This window comes from Vulpes vulpes, chromosome 7, assembly GCF_048418805.1.
Source record: "Vulpes vulpes isolate BD-2025 chromosome 7, VulVul3, whole genome shotgun sequence".
In the NCBI taxonomy this organism is placed as follows: domain Eukaryota; kingdom Metazoa; phylum Chordata; class Mammalia; order Carnivora; family Canidae; genus Vulpes; species Vulpes vulpes.
The window spans coordinates 31862981-31877287 of NC_132786.1; the positions used below are offsets into that span (position 1 = coordinate 31862981).

Genomic DNA, 14307 nt, shown 5'->3' on the forward strand with positions numbered 1-14307 from the left:
TTCTGCCTTAAATTGCATATTCATTTCAATATTCTTGAATTATAAATGTGTCTGTTCTTTGGACTCTTTTTTAAGATTGTTTATTTACTCATGAGAGATAGAGACAGACAGAGAGAGAAAGAGGCAGAGACACAGGCAGAGGGAGAAGCAGGCTCCACACAGGGAGCCTGACGTGGGACTCCATCCCGGGTCTCCAGGATCACGCCCCGGCCCAAAGGTGGCGCTAAACCTCTGAGCCATCCGGGCTGCCCTGGACTCACTTTTGAACAGGTTGAATCACCTTGCCAGTTTTACTTCCTAATAAGTGAAATAAAATTTTAACATGTGTTCATTTTTATATCTGTATGAGAGTCGTGATTTTATCTTTTAAACTAATTATCTTTCAATAATACGTACAAATTAATTCCAGATGGATTGCTAACCTAAATGTGAAAGGTAAAGCAATCAAGCTCCCAGAAGATTATAAAGGAGAATATATTCATGACTTTGGGGCAGCAAAGAATTCTTAAATAGGACACAAAAGCACTACTCATAAAAGAAAAGATGAATAACTCAAATTTCATTTAAACTAAGTACTTTTTGGGCAGCCCGGGTGGCCCAGCGGTTTAGCGCCGCCTTCAGCCCAGGGCCTGATCCTGGAGGCCTGGGATCGAGTCCCACGTCGGGCTCCCTGCGTGGAGCCTGCTTCTCCCTCTGCCTGTGTGTCTGCCTCTCTCTCTCTCTCTCTCTCTCTCTCTCCCTATGTCTCTCATGAATAAATAAATAAAATCTTAAAAAAACTAAGTACTTTTCACCCAGGAATGCCACTGAGAGTGAAAAGGCAAGCCACAGAGTGGGAGAAGATATTTGCAATGCATTTTTTGGACAAAGCTATTTAATATATATATAGAAATTATATATATTATAGAAATTATATCATATATAATACAAATATATAAGTATTACAAATCAATAAGAAGCTAGACAACAGAAAATAATAATGTACAAAAGACCTGAATAACACATTACAAAAGACCATATCCAAATGGCCAATAAACAAGTGCCCAACCTCATTAGTCATCAGGGAAATACAAATTAAAACCACTGCACATCTACCAGAAGGGCAAAATACAAAAGATTGACAATGCCAATGTTGACAAAAATGTGGAGAAACTGGATCTCTCCAACACACCTGGTGGGAGTATAAATTGGTATAACTGCTTTGAAAAATTATTTGGCAATATCTCTTAGTGCTAAACATATGCCCAACCCTATGATCCAGCAATTTCATTCTTAGGGCTGTGTGCGTAGGTTTGTGTATATGTATATGCACAAAAAGACATAAGAATGTACAGCAATTTTTAAAATAGCTCTGTGGGTTTTTTTGTTTGTTTTTGTTTGTTTGTTTGTTTTTTGTCAACCACAAACTCAGTGGCTTAAAACAGTAATTAGTTCTTTCAGTGTCAGTTCTGGAGGTCAGAGGTCTGAAATCAAGGCGTCGGGGCTGCACTCCTTGCAGAGGCTATAGGGGTGATTCTGCTCCTTGTCTCTTGCAGCTTCTCGTGGTTTGTGAATCCATTACTTCAACCCTTGCCTCCTTCTCATGGCCCTGTCCTCTTCTGTGTAATCCCTCTGACTCATTCCTTTAAGGATGCCTGTGATTGGATCTAGGGCTACTTGGACGATCCAGGATGATCTCCTCATCTCAAGATCCTTAATTACATTTGCAAAAACTCACTTTCTTTCTTTCTTTTTTTTTTTAAAGCTTTTATTTTTATTTATGATAGTCACACACACACACAGAGAAAGAGAGGCAGAGGGGAAGCAGGCTCCATGCATTGGGAGCCCGACGTGGTGGGACTCGATCCCAGGTCTCCAGGATCAGGCCCTGGGCCAAAGGCAGGCGCCAAACTGCTGCGCCACCCAGGGATCCCTCTTTCTTTTTTTTTTTTTTTTAAACATCTATTTATTTGAGAGAAGGCGGAAGGAACAGAGAGGGGAAAGAATCTTCAAGCAGACTTCCCGCTGAGCACAGAGCCCCAGTATGGGGTTTAGTCTCACAACCCCAGAGATCATAATGTGAGCTAAAACCAAGAGTCAGACACTTAATCGACTGAGTCACCCAGGCCCCCTGCAAACACTTGATTTCTAAACAAGTAGCATTCATGGGTTCCAGGGATTAGGATGTGCATATATTTTGGGGGAGTGGGGGGCATCATGCAGCCCTTTACAAGCCTCAAACTAGAAACAACCTAAATGTCTATAAACTGTAGAATGAATATAGTGATAGATTACTATAAAACAATCAAGATGAACACATTACTGCTACACAAACACCATTGGTGACTCTTATAATACTGAGTGAAAGGAGCCAGACCCCAGATAAATATCTGATGTAATATTCAGTCATATAATGCTCAAAAATAGCAAGACTAGGGGTACCTGGGTGGGTCAGTTGATTAAGCATCTGCCTTTGGCTCCGTCATGTATCCAGGGTCCTGGGATTAAGCCCTCCACGTCTTTGGACCCCCTGCCCAAGGGGGAGTCTGCTTCTCCTTCTGCCCTTCCTCCCATCCCAGCTCATCCTTTCTCTCTTGCTCCCTCTCTCTCTCTCTCTCTTAAATAAATGGATAAAATCCTTTTTTAAAAAACCAGCAAGACTAATCTAGAGGATAGAAGCTGGGATGGTGGTTGCTATCCTATGGAAAGACGGGGGCCCGTGACCAGGAGGGATGCAAGCATGGTTTCTGCATGTGCCAATACTGCTCTATTTCCTGATCTGGGTGGTGAAGACTCACCACACCAAACACTTCTGTGTGCCTTTTTGCAGATAATACTTATAGGAAATTTTCCTCTTCACCTTCTTCACACATTTTCTTCTATTTTCTGTACATATTAGATTTCAATACCTGTGTTTATTAAAAACTATGAATGATCATTAACAACATTTTCTTTCTCATTATGGGTTAGGTGCTACCATCTCCCAGGAATGTCTGTTTTGGGGACACATATATATTTTTTTAGTCTAATGAGTTTTGACAAAAACTTAAATTGGGGGACCCAGTGGTGCTACAGAATGTACTGTTTTGTAATTCATTCCCAAACTGCTCTATAAGCCCTTAGCATCAATGGCTTTCCTGGCTGAGGCGTCCCCCAAACTTGGGAGTACTGGTGGTTGGGATGGCAAATGTTACTCCGAGGTGAATGATTAGACTTAGGAAAAGGATTTAGGATTAGGAAGAGTGTTATAGATCCTAGGAGAGGTAAGAAATAGCACTTCCTGAAGACGAGCAGTAATTCGTCAGAGGGATGATAAGGGTGGGTAAGAAGAGGATACTTAAAGGTAGAGCCTAGTTTGAAGCTGGGTTGCCTCCTTGAGGGGACCCCTAGGTAAGGAGTCTTATTCTGGCTGTGGTCAGTCCACCCATACCCCAGCCTTGGAATTGGTGAATTGTCAAACACCGGGCTTGCCTTGAGACTTCCAGGGCTATATTATAATTCCTTAGGCTCAAAAGTCAACATACCCATCAGCCTTGTACCATGTGCTGTGGCATCCAAAAGGAAGAGAAGGGGGGCGGTGGAGCTGCATGAAATACCTCTTGGCCAGCTCTGCCTCTGCAGGTCTGTGTCCAGGGGCCCCAGCAGTTGAGACAGTGGAGGCTCATGGCTTACATGGAAGAGGCTGGAAGGAGAACAAGACCCTGAGGGGGTAGCTCCAATGGGACGATTCAAGAAGGAATAAATGCCTCAGAACTTCTGCTTTCTTCTTGTATGTCATGAAACCGATTCTGGAAAGGTGAAGGCTTGCATCTATGATGAACACCTATTTCTTTTATATAATCAGAAACAATAAATCTGTATTTTTGAAAGATGGTTATATCGGGTAGTGCTAAAAGTGGCCGTGACTGGAGGGAGACTGAAGGGTTCAAAGTCATCTATGCCTCTCCTACTTAATCTGACCTGCCTTCTGTTGGCAAGACATTGGGAGAGCCAGAAATAGTGAGGACCACATTTCCTGCCTTTGGGATGCTTACAGGCCAATAAAACCAGTGCTGAATCTGAGTATAAGAAATAAGCTAGGAAACTCAAAGTAGGGCAACTGGGTGGCTCCGTTAGTTAGGCGCCTGCCTTCAGCTCAGGTCGTGATCTCAGGGTCCTGGGACTGAACCCCACATAAGGCTCCCTGCTTGGCGGGGGGCCTGTTTCTCCCTCTCCCTCTGTGCTTGCTCTCTCTCAAATAAATAAAATCTTAAAAAAAAAAAAAAAGAAATCAGAAGCAATTCTAAATGGGAGAGGCACAGGGGAAGGCTTAGTAAAGAAAGGGGAGGTAAGGGACCCACAATCTCTCTCTACAGTCTGTAAGACTGTAGTTGTAAGACTCAAGGGCTTTCCGTGAAGAAACTTGGCAAATTTTGTATTATCTACGATGCAAATTTTGTTAAAGTAATAGGGGCAAAGGGGGAAACGTAGCCATTTGCTTTTGAGACCATCCTTTGTCCAGTGTGGCTATAGTTGTTTCGTTTTGTTTAGTTTTTTGTTTTTATTTTATTTTATTTTATTTTTTAAATTTTTATTTATTTATGATAGTCACACAGAGAGAGAGAGAGGCAGAGACACAGGCAGAGGGAGAAGCAGGCTCCATGCACCGGGAGCCCGACGCGGGATTTGATCCTGGGTCTCCAGGATCGTGCCCTGGGCCAAAGGCAGGCGCCAAACCGCTGCGCCACCCAGGGATCCCTAGTTTTTTGTTTTTAGATTTATTTGAAAGTCTGAGAGAGAATGTGCACGTGTGATGGAGGAGGTGCAGGGGAAGAGAATCTGCAGCAGACTCCCCACTGATCGTGGAGCCCATCACCGGGCTCGATCCCCCAATCCATGAGATCAGGACTTGAGCAGAAACCAGGAATTGGATGCTTAACCAACTGAGCTACCCAGACACCCCAGTGTGGCCATAGTTTTAACTTCCATATTGCCACACCCACTGGGGCAATGGAAAGAGGGCCTGGTGTTGGGGGCTTGCTCCCCTGGCTCGTGACCCCTGAGGCAGAAGCCCCCTAGCACCCAGAGCTGACATCTGGAAAGTAGTCTCCTTGGTCAGCCAAGTGGGTGAGAGTCTGAGGCAGCTGGACCTGGGGAAGCCAGAAGGCTGTTTACCAAGGGCTCCAGTGAATGAGTCATGTGTGTGGACGTTTGTCACCACACCCCAGAGTCCAAGGCAAAGGAGAAAGACAAGCAACCATTACCAGCCTCTTTCTTCTCCTCCCTTAGGACAGCACACTAGTCCATTCCGAGTCCCCAGAGGTGATTTTTTTTTAGAGAGTGAGAGAGAGAGAGAGAGAGAGAGCACGAACGAGCAGGGGGAGAAGGATAAGCAGACTCACACTGAGTGTGGAGCCTCATGCAGGGCTTGATATCATGACTCTGAGATCATGACCTGAGCTGAAACCAAGAGTCAAAGGCTTAACTGAATGAGCCACCCACGTGTCCCCTCTGCCCGGGGTGGGGGTGTGTGTTGGTTAGATCTCTTGCAGTTGGGGGTGTACTGAGGAACAGCGGGCAGGAGTGATTGGCAGTGGTAGGGTGGCAAACATCTCTCACTCTGCTTGCCCTTCCTCCCCACCCCCAGCATGGCTCTATACTATGTCTTTTCCTGGGAGACTGTTCTTGGTTGCTCCTAACAGCAAATCTGCACTGGCCATCTAACTGCACAGCTGGTGTCTGGGACTCCGGGCACACTCTACTGCTTTGGGAGGAGGCGAGGTGGCTAATCTGTCCAGTCCAACCTGCCAGGCACCTTGCCCACGTGCTCAGGGCCAACAGAAACTCTTCTCCTCTTTCAGTCAGGGCTAGAGGCGGGCCAGTGAGAGGAATGAGAAGGCAACTCACCGCACCCTGGCTGTGGGAGGTGTTTATAAACACTCCTGGAATGCAGTGAACCTGCGAGGGGTCAGCTGCCCCAGGACAGCCTGGCCTGTGGGAGAGGGTGGAAGGGATGCCCAGGTGGATTCTGCTGAGGGCAGGTGGGGAACAGGGCACAGTGGAGCACCAGCCCTCTCGTGGTCCTTGTCATTGCACCTGCACACCTCCCAGCCTGGACTGTAGGGCTATAAAATTGGAAGACAACAGACTTAACTCCCGGAGGGTCAGCAAATGAGTCTTGAGGGACAAAGAGCTCTGGCTGGAGGAAGGGAGAAAACAGCCACCAAGCCATTTAGCATCAAGTACGCCCTGTGCTCTAGCTCCTGGCTCCTCTCTACCCTGACGTATTTCCAATTCCTGCCTCTCATGAGCCCCCACTCCTCTGAGTTAACCTCTGCAAGTGTCCAGTATCTGGAAGGATCTTGATTTCCTGCGGGTGGTGGAACAGCCTTTCCCTCCCCCAATCTACAACCTCTGCTTTAACCTTAGAGCCTATATGTGTTTGACAGAAACCCAAACACATGAGGTCACAAGGTATTATAGTTTTTCCTTCCCCCTTGTTCCCTTCCTTTGTCCTCTCATCCTTTCCATGAAGGGAAGGGATGCTTTGGGTCATACTCAGCCTATGAGGCTGACCAGCTAGCTTCCAATCCTTGCTATCTTCACTGTGGGGCAGCATGAACAATGTGAGTGTGGGGGAGGACAGGAGATGAGAGCTGAAAAACTTCACTCACAGGGGGTCAGTCTTGACCCCAAATCTTGGACTCTGTCCAGCAGGGAGGTAGTGGAGCAGTGCACAGGTAGGAAAACCAGGAGGGGAATAAGTGCCTTATTGACTACAGTTCCAACTTGGAACAGACTCCAAGGATGGATAAGTGGTAGAGTGGGGCCAGAGGCAGATAGTCCCCAGGTGAAAATGAAGGCATCTAGCTCTGACCCCCACCCCAATACTGGCTGCTGGGCTACTTTTGCTCACACCTGCCTTACAACATGAAGCACAGCCTCATCACACTACTGCTCAAAATCCTCTGAGGGCTGGCTCACCCTGGCCTAATGCTGTGGCATAAACCCCTTAGCCTGGTGTTCATGAGCTACGTGATCTAGGCCCACCTACCTTGGCCCTACCATCCACCCACAGTGCCCTCCTAAGATATCCCACATTCTGGCCCCAATGGGGTGCTCCTAACCCCTAAACATGCTGGGAACTCTCTGGCTCCTATATCTGCTTAGACTATTCTGTTCTCTCTCCCTTGAAATGCTCTTCCCCCACACCACCCCCTCTCTGCCTGTCAAATCTGGTATATGCTTTACTTTAGGGCTCAGCTCAATGTCACTTTCTTCATAAAATTCCACCTGCTTAGAGAAATCACTCCAACCTCAAAACCCCCAAAGCATTTTGTTAGTGTAGGACTTCCATTATAACATTTGTCATGATGTGCCTCAGAACTGGATCTTGTTTTAGGGCTTTGTGCCCTCTGTAGCTCCTAGCACATACTGGGTACCAAGTAAGTTCTCAATATATTTTTATGGTAATGAATGGGGCCATGAGGTTGAATGACATCAACAGATGGTCAAGATGCAGAAATGGCAACAAAATAACAGAGTTCTGCTAGGCTTTTCCATCACTTACCTGTCTGGTGCCTCCTTTTTTATCACCATTGCATATTTACAATGTATGGAATAGGTCTTTCCCCACATGGTAGCCACCCTCAGTTGCAAACCTGAGGCATAAGGCATCTTGTAATGTCCTCCAGGGTAAAAGGAAACACTGTGTGCTCCTGGTTGGCCAGAATAAACTGCACACTCTCTCTTCACTTGCACAGCACTTCCTGAGCACTTGGGGTGCATGTACCCAGGTTTCTGCCGGGGGCTATGGAAGAAACACCTTAACCAAGTCACCACCTGGTGCCCCTGGAAGCAAAACCATGGGGGGAAATGTGAGTGAAGTCTTGCAGTGAGCAGGACCTGGGAATGAAGGGAAACTGCCCATCCAAGGGACATCTGGAAGAAGGAAGTGAATGACTGGAAGCCCCCAGGGATAAAGAGCAGGGAAGAGACTCTGGGCTACTGGAGCAAGGGTGGCCCTCTGGTCTCCAGATGTCCGGGTTTGGCAACCCTATCTTCAGTTCCTCCTTTATTCCTCTTCCCTAATTTAGCCTTTTAGCCTCACCTTATTTGGTGAGAGCAGGGCAAAGTAGGACACTCCCACAGCACCTCATCACCGGCCCCCTTCCCTCTCACCTTCCCCTTTTCAGGCCCTCAAAGGATCCTCCTCCTTCCGCCACCCATCTGCACCCTCCCAGCTCCCGCAGTCCCCGGAGCAAACCACCGGCTGGCCCAGATCAAAAGAGCAGCGGCTGTGGGATCGCGCTCATTGTCACCTTCATGGCACCTCCTGATCCACAACTCCCCATGTGCCGGGCTACGTTATCATTTTTAAAGCAGTTGCACGAGGTGATCGTTATCTCACTTTAGGGGTGAGGAAACTGAGGCCAAAAGATGAGAAGTGATGCATGCCGGGTCACACGCCCGCCCGTTGGCGGGGCCAGCCTGGAAGTGAGGTCGGGCTCGTGCGACCTCGCCCCGTCCCAACACCTCTCGCTCCAGAAGCCCCCGAGCCCCCGCTCCCGGCCCCCGCCCCGGAGACGCGGGCCCGAGCCGCAGAGGCCGGGTGGGGTGCGGCAGGTGAGGCGGGGCGGCGGGGGCGGGGCGGGGCGGGGCGGCCGGGAGGACGGGGCGGGGCGGGGCGGGGCGGGGGGCGGGGCCGGAAGCCTTAAAGGGGCCGCGGCGGCGGGGCGGGCCGCAGAGCCGGCCCGGCGCCGCCACCTTCCCGGCCTCTCCGGTCCCCAGCGGCGCCGTCACCATGTCTCTGGCGGCCTCGGCGGGCCGGGGCCCGGGGGCCGTGTGGTCCCCGACGCACGTGCAGGTGACGGTGCTGCAGGCGCGGGGCCTGCGGGCCAAGGGCCCCGGGGGCACGAGCGACGCGTACGCGGTGATCCAGGTGGGCAAGGAGAAGTACGCCACGTCGGTGTCGGAGCGCAGCCTGGGCGCGCCGGTGTGGCGAGAGGAGGCCACCTTCGAGCTGCCGCCGCTGCTGTCCGCCGGGGCCGCGCCCGCCGCCGCCGCCACCTTGCAGCTCACCGTGCTGCACCGCGCGCTGCTCGGCCTCGACAAGTTCCTGGGCCGGGCCGAGGTGGATCTGCGGGAGCTGCACCGGGACCAGGGCCGCAGGAGGACCCAGTGAGCGCGCGCCGGGGGGCGGGGGCCGTGCGGGAGGGCGGCGGGGCGGGGCGGGGCCGTGCGGCTGGGCGCTGAGAGCCTCGTAGAGCGGGCGTGGCGGTCGCCGTGCCCCGGGTCCGGGGGGACGGGCCGAGACAGGCCTTGGGACAGGGCTCCCGGGCGACAGCGGCCTTCTCGCTTAGCTTCGGCTTCTCCAGGCCGTCGGGCAGGCCCTCCCGGTGCGTGCGCTCCTTTGAGGCCCGCGTGAGGGGGGGGTGGGGGAGCACCTGGGGTGTGTGCATCTGCGGGACGTGGCTCAGCGCCCGGAACTTAGTAAGCACTTAATGAATTTTTGATGAATGGAAGATACTTGTGGGCTGACGAATTCTTCTTACTAGTGTGGGTGGTGTGGTTGTCGGATACAGATCTGCTGGGCATTTCCTGGGTATTTCACTGTCCTGGACCTGGAGCTGGGAACGTGTGGGCCCGGGCTCAGGGAAGAAGATCCGGTGGAGGGTGAACCCCGCAGACACTCTGGCCCTAGAGGCTCACGCGCGGACATTGCGGGGTGGAGGCTGAGGACTAGGAGTGCCGGCCGCCCAGAGACCAGAGACGGCTGGTGAAGAGAATTTGCTTCTTTCTCTTCCCCTTTTCTCCTCCCACCCGCGTCCCCGCCCCCCAAAGGATGCTAGAACGGTTTGGTCCTAACTTCCAGTCTGAAAATTATTAGGCGTGTTTGCCTTGAGCCCCAAGTCAGTAAGGACTTCCCAGTGCTGGTTGGAGTCGGGGTCAGTCCTTGGCTGAGCAAAAGTGGGAGGCATTTGAGCAATGCCGGGTAGGCATTGTTTCTTTTTGGAGTTTGTCAGGTTCTCTCTGGTCGTGCTCTGTATGGATGGCTGCTCACATGTAGCTTCTCAGTCTAGAGTTGTGTGCTAGGGTATCTCACTCCCACAGGGAAAGCTGGGCCTCACCCAGTTCACTTCAAGGTGTTACTCATTTATTTGTTCTCTTGTGCAGGTGTTTGCCACGGAACGTTTGATTATGCTCCAGTGCTGTACCAAAAGCTGGCCTCCTTAGCTTAATTGGTTACTTTGCTGGACCTTAAACATGCAAGTCAGTCATATTACCACATCTCCTACAGTTTGCGAAGCACATGGATTCACATTGGGTGCTTTAGATATAAATGGGGTTTTAACCTTCCCTTGTGAAGCGGATGGGAAAAGCCAGAGGGTTGGAAGTTACCAGATTCCCTTGTATGCATCGTGGGTCCAATTTCAGCTTGCATGCTTGCAAATGCAATACCTGATTCACTTATCTGGCCAAAGATGAATAGGCATTTCTGAATTCAAATCACATAAAATAGAGCGCCTTGAGGTGAGGATGAATAGGGTATCTCTTGGCATTAACTTACAAGCCATAAGGAGTATTGCCATAAGGAGTATACCCAGTATACCTCCTTTGCTAAGGAGGCGCTGAAACAATGCTAATTTTCCATTTGATTAAATAACATTTGGGGCCTTGGCTTGGCTTCCTTTCCAAGTTCAACTGGGTGCCATTTGGCCATCCTTTGTCTTGTTCCATCCCAAGATGCACGGATATTATCATCTGTTTCTGCTGTTTCTCATGTGAACATTTTATTCCCTTGAAAGATAGATCTCCTGTACCAGCCAGAGATGAGGATTCCAGATTCCTGGTTCTGGTGCCCACTCTGGTCCTGACTCATTGTTAGGCTTCGGGCTGCTCGGTCTCTAAACACCCAAATTTCCCTATTTATGCATGGAGCTTGTTGCCAGGCTTAATTGATATTTATAAGATGTTTCTGGTTCCTGGATTACTGGGGCCTGTGTATCAGCTCAAAAGGTTCTTTTACTGCTTTGTGAGAAATGACAGCCTCCTTAAGATCTCTATTTCAGGAAGGGTTCCAGCATCTTCATTTGTCTTCCTCGCCAATGTAATCCTAAACCTACATTGTTACTCCTGTCTCTATTGTATGAGCTGATTACAACTTAGTCACAGTATCAACCTGTAGGAAAGTGATGCTTAGTTGGTATGTGTGTTTCCATAACTGCAAAGGAAGTCTTCTTTGCCCCCCTTAGCAGCCCGTGGAATTGCAAGCTTTCCATCTGCTGCTTCCTGGGACTTTCCAAGGTGCCAGGGAACCTAGTTAAACCAAGCCTCTCTGCTGCCCTGGTACATCACTTGGGTGCTCAAGATAGCTGAGATTTGGAGAGTGAGATATATACTGAGAGTCAGAAGTTTACCAGAAAGAAACTAGTTAGGCTAGGAAAGTCATTTGAACTAGTTATTAATGGTTTGACTCCATGTTAGATATTAAACACCAGCAACAAACAAAAGCTTGAATTTTGGTCTCTAGGTTTATTTGTGTGTACGCATGCATGTGTGTTAATCTTGAGCAAAGAAGAGTCTAGAAACTCAAGACGTTAACAGCTAACCGTGCTAGAATTTCCCTTTGTTCTCTTGATAAGCCCTCATCTATCATACATTTGGAGGCAAGAGAACTATGCTTTTCGTGACTCAAATTTTGCAGACCTCAAATTTAGTATGATGACACATCTTTAAAACACCAAACAGGGGATCCCTGGGTGGCTCGGTGGTTTAGCACCTGCCTTCAGCCCAGGGTATGATTCTGGAGTCCTGGAATCAAGTTCCGCATTGGGCTCCCTGCATGGAGCCTGCTTCTCCCTCTGCCTGTGTCTCTGTCTCTCTCTCTGTTTCTCATGAATAAATAAATTAAAAATCTTAAAAAAAAAAAAAACACCAAATAGAAGCTGACATATAGGTAGGATACTTTTAATAGAAAAGTGTATGGGGATCCCTGAGTGACTCAGTGGTTTAGCGCCTGCCTTCGGCCCAGGGCATGATCCTGGAGTCCCAGGATCGAGTCCCACGTCGGACTCCTTGCATGGAGCCTGCTTCTCCCTCTGCCTGTGCCTCTGCCTCTCTCTCTCTCTCTCTCTCTCTCTCTCTGTGTGTGTCTCTCATGAATAAATAAATAAAATCTTTAAAAAAAAATAGAGAAGAGTACATGACCCTTATCATTAAGAGGAAATGGAAATGCGTTAATTTTGCACATATTCTTGCTTCTTAAAGATCTGAGGTCATAGTTGGGTCTTGGTTAAATGAGAACCAGTTAAAGTCTTATAATCATAAAACAGACATGAATCTGCAAGGCGTAAACAGGTGACCAACCTTGTAGGATTCTCTGCTCAGCTCTCTAGTCTCCTGTAGTTTGGGATCCTAGACATAAGGGGGAAAAAAACTTTTTGGGATACGAAGAGCAACAAAATATACAGAAATAATCTGTTCAGGACTGATTAAAATAAACATCCATTCAGTCTGATGACCCGAAGGCCACTGTGTAACTAACATCATGAAACTTAATGCTGTCATAGTCTTCCAGCCATGACGAGAGAGTGAGTAGATGGAGAGTCATTTTCTTACATCTCTTAAAGATGCAGGAGGGAATTTGGTTGCATATAAAAGGATCTGGTTATTAATAAAGTTAGAGATTTTGAAGAATTATGTTAGTAAGATGCTGTAGTTAAATTGCCAAAGGAAATCTGGGTTATTAAAAAGAAATAAGGACTCAATAGTTGTTTTTCTGGAAGAGTTGGATGCAGAGAAACGATTTAGATGAGCCGAGAGATAAATAAGGAGTCAGTGTTGGTGCTTCTACTGTCAAGTTTCTGAAGTGCATTTAGGTTTTTGCTTTTGTTTTTGTTTTGTTTTGTTTTGTTTTTTTGTAACAAATTGGAGAATTGGCACAATGTTACCGCTTAGATTTTCCCTTTCTTGGGATTCTCCTTAAAATTAAATTGGTCTTCACTGGGGAGAAATCCTCCTGCCTCTCCTGGGGCCCCTCCCACTCCTGTGTAGGAAAATGATAGCTTAGGCTGGGAGCCTGAGTTCTCGGTCAGCTCTGGGAGAAGTAACCCTAACCTGTGTATAGCCACGGGATGCAGTGACTTCGAAGAAGGAGGGTGCTTTAGAGTCACTGTTCTGGTGATGTGAAAGATGTTCCCTCATGGTCTTACTTGATTATGATTTCATCTGTAGGACATTCAGTTAGCTTGGGGAAAGTTTCAACTGCCTTTTCTTTTGTCTTTAAAAGTATATATATAGTACATTTTAAAAATTGAAGTATAGTTGACACGCAATATCGCATTGGTTTCAGGTGTACAACATAGTGATATGACGGTGCTGTACGTCATGTTGTGCTCACCATCAGTGTAACTGCCATCTGTCACCGTACAATGCTATTACAGTACCACTGACTGTTCCCTATGCTGTGCCTTTCATCCCCGCGTCTTACTCATTCCATAACTAGAAGCCTGAGCCTCCCACTCCCTTTTGCCCATTTTGCCCATCCCTCCACTTCCTTCTCCCTGACAACCGTCCTCTTGGTTCTCTGTCATGATGAATCCATTTCTGCTATTTGTTTTGGTCTTTAGGTTCCACATATAAGTGAAATTGTATGGTATTTGTCTTTCTCTGTCTTACTACACTTAGCCTCTACTAGGCCCATCCCATGCTGTTGCAAATGGCAAGCTCTCCTTCTTATATTTTTAGTAAATATTTTTTTAATACCTACTATGTGCCCAGCACTAGGGTGTAAACAATAGTGACCAAAACAGACTTGATCCTTGCTTTCAGGAAGCTCAGAGCCCTGTAGGGAAGATAGACCTTAAATGGATGAACCCATAAATAAATAATCATATATTGTGATAAGTAGAGGAAGAGAACAGGTGTCATAAGAGGATAGATCTGGAAGGATATGACTTGAAGAAGGAGATGGCACATAACTTCTTGGAGGCAGGAACCTGAAGCACAAACAGATTTTTCTGGTGAAAAGTAGAGGAAGGGAACTTGAGGTAGAGGGAGAAGCCTGTGCAAAGGCCCTGAGGTGGGAATACCTGGGAAGCTGCAGAGACTGTGTAGATTGTGGCTGAAGAGGAAGGCAGGGCTTCATTTAAGAGCAATGGGAAGTCACTGAGTATTAAAAGCAGAGGGGTGTTGTGATCTGGAATAGTCAAAAATCACTGTGGCTGTTGGGTAGAGAATGGATTTGAAGCAGGCCTAGCCTGGAATCCGACAAAATGGGAGTCCGTTGCACTAATCTAGGCTACTGATGGTGGTGGCTTGCACTAGGGTGATGGCCATGGTGGTAGA

At 48.2% G+C, this 14307-nt stretch overlaps 1 protein-coding gene across 3 annotated transcripts in view; it reads left to right on the forward strand.

Annotated features, from left to right (window-relative positions):
- Window positions 1-8703: 8703 nt before the first annotated feature.
- The window catches only part of RAB11FIP1 (RAB11 family interacting protein 1), a 28195-nt gene continuing 22591 nt past the window's right edge, over window positions 8704-14307 (forward strand). For 2 of the 3 annotated variants that reach the window (XM_072763520.1, XM_072763523.1), the window contains exon 1: window positions 8704-9138. In XM_072763520.1, the coding sequence (XP_072619621.1) occupies window positions 8762-9138 (377 nt within the window). In that variant the 5' untranslated portion in view covers window positions 8704-8761. Of the gene's footprint in view, window positions 9139-9204; window positions 9451-14307 lie in introns of those variants that run through there. The other variant, XM_072763521.1, reaches the window with a different exon arrangement.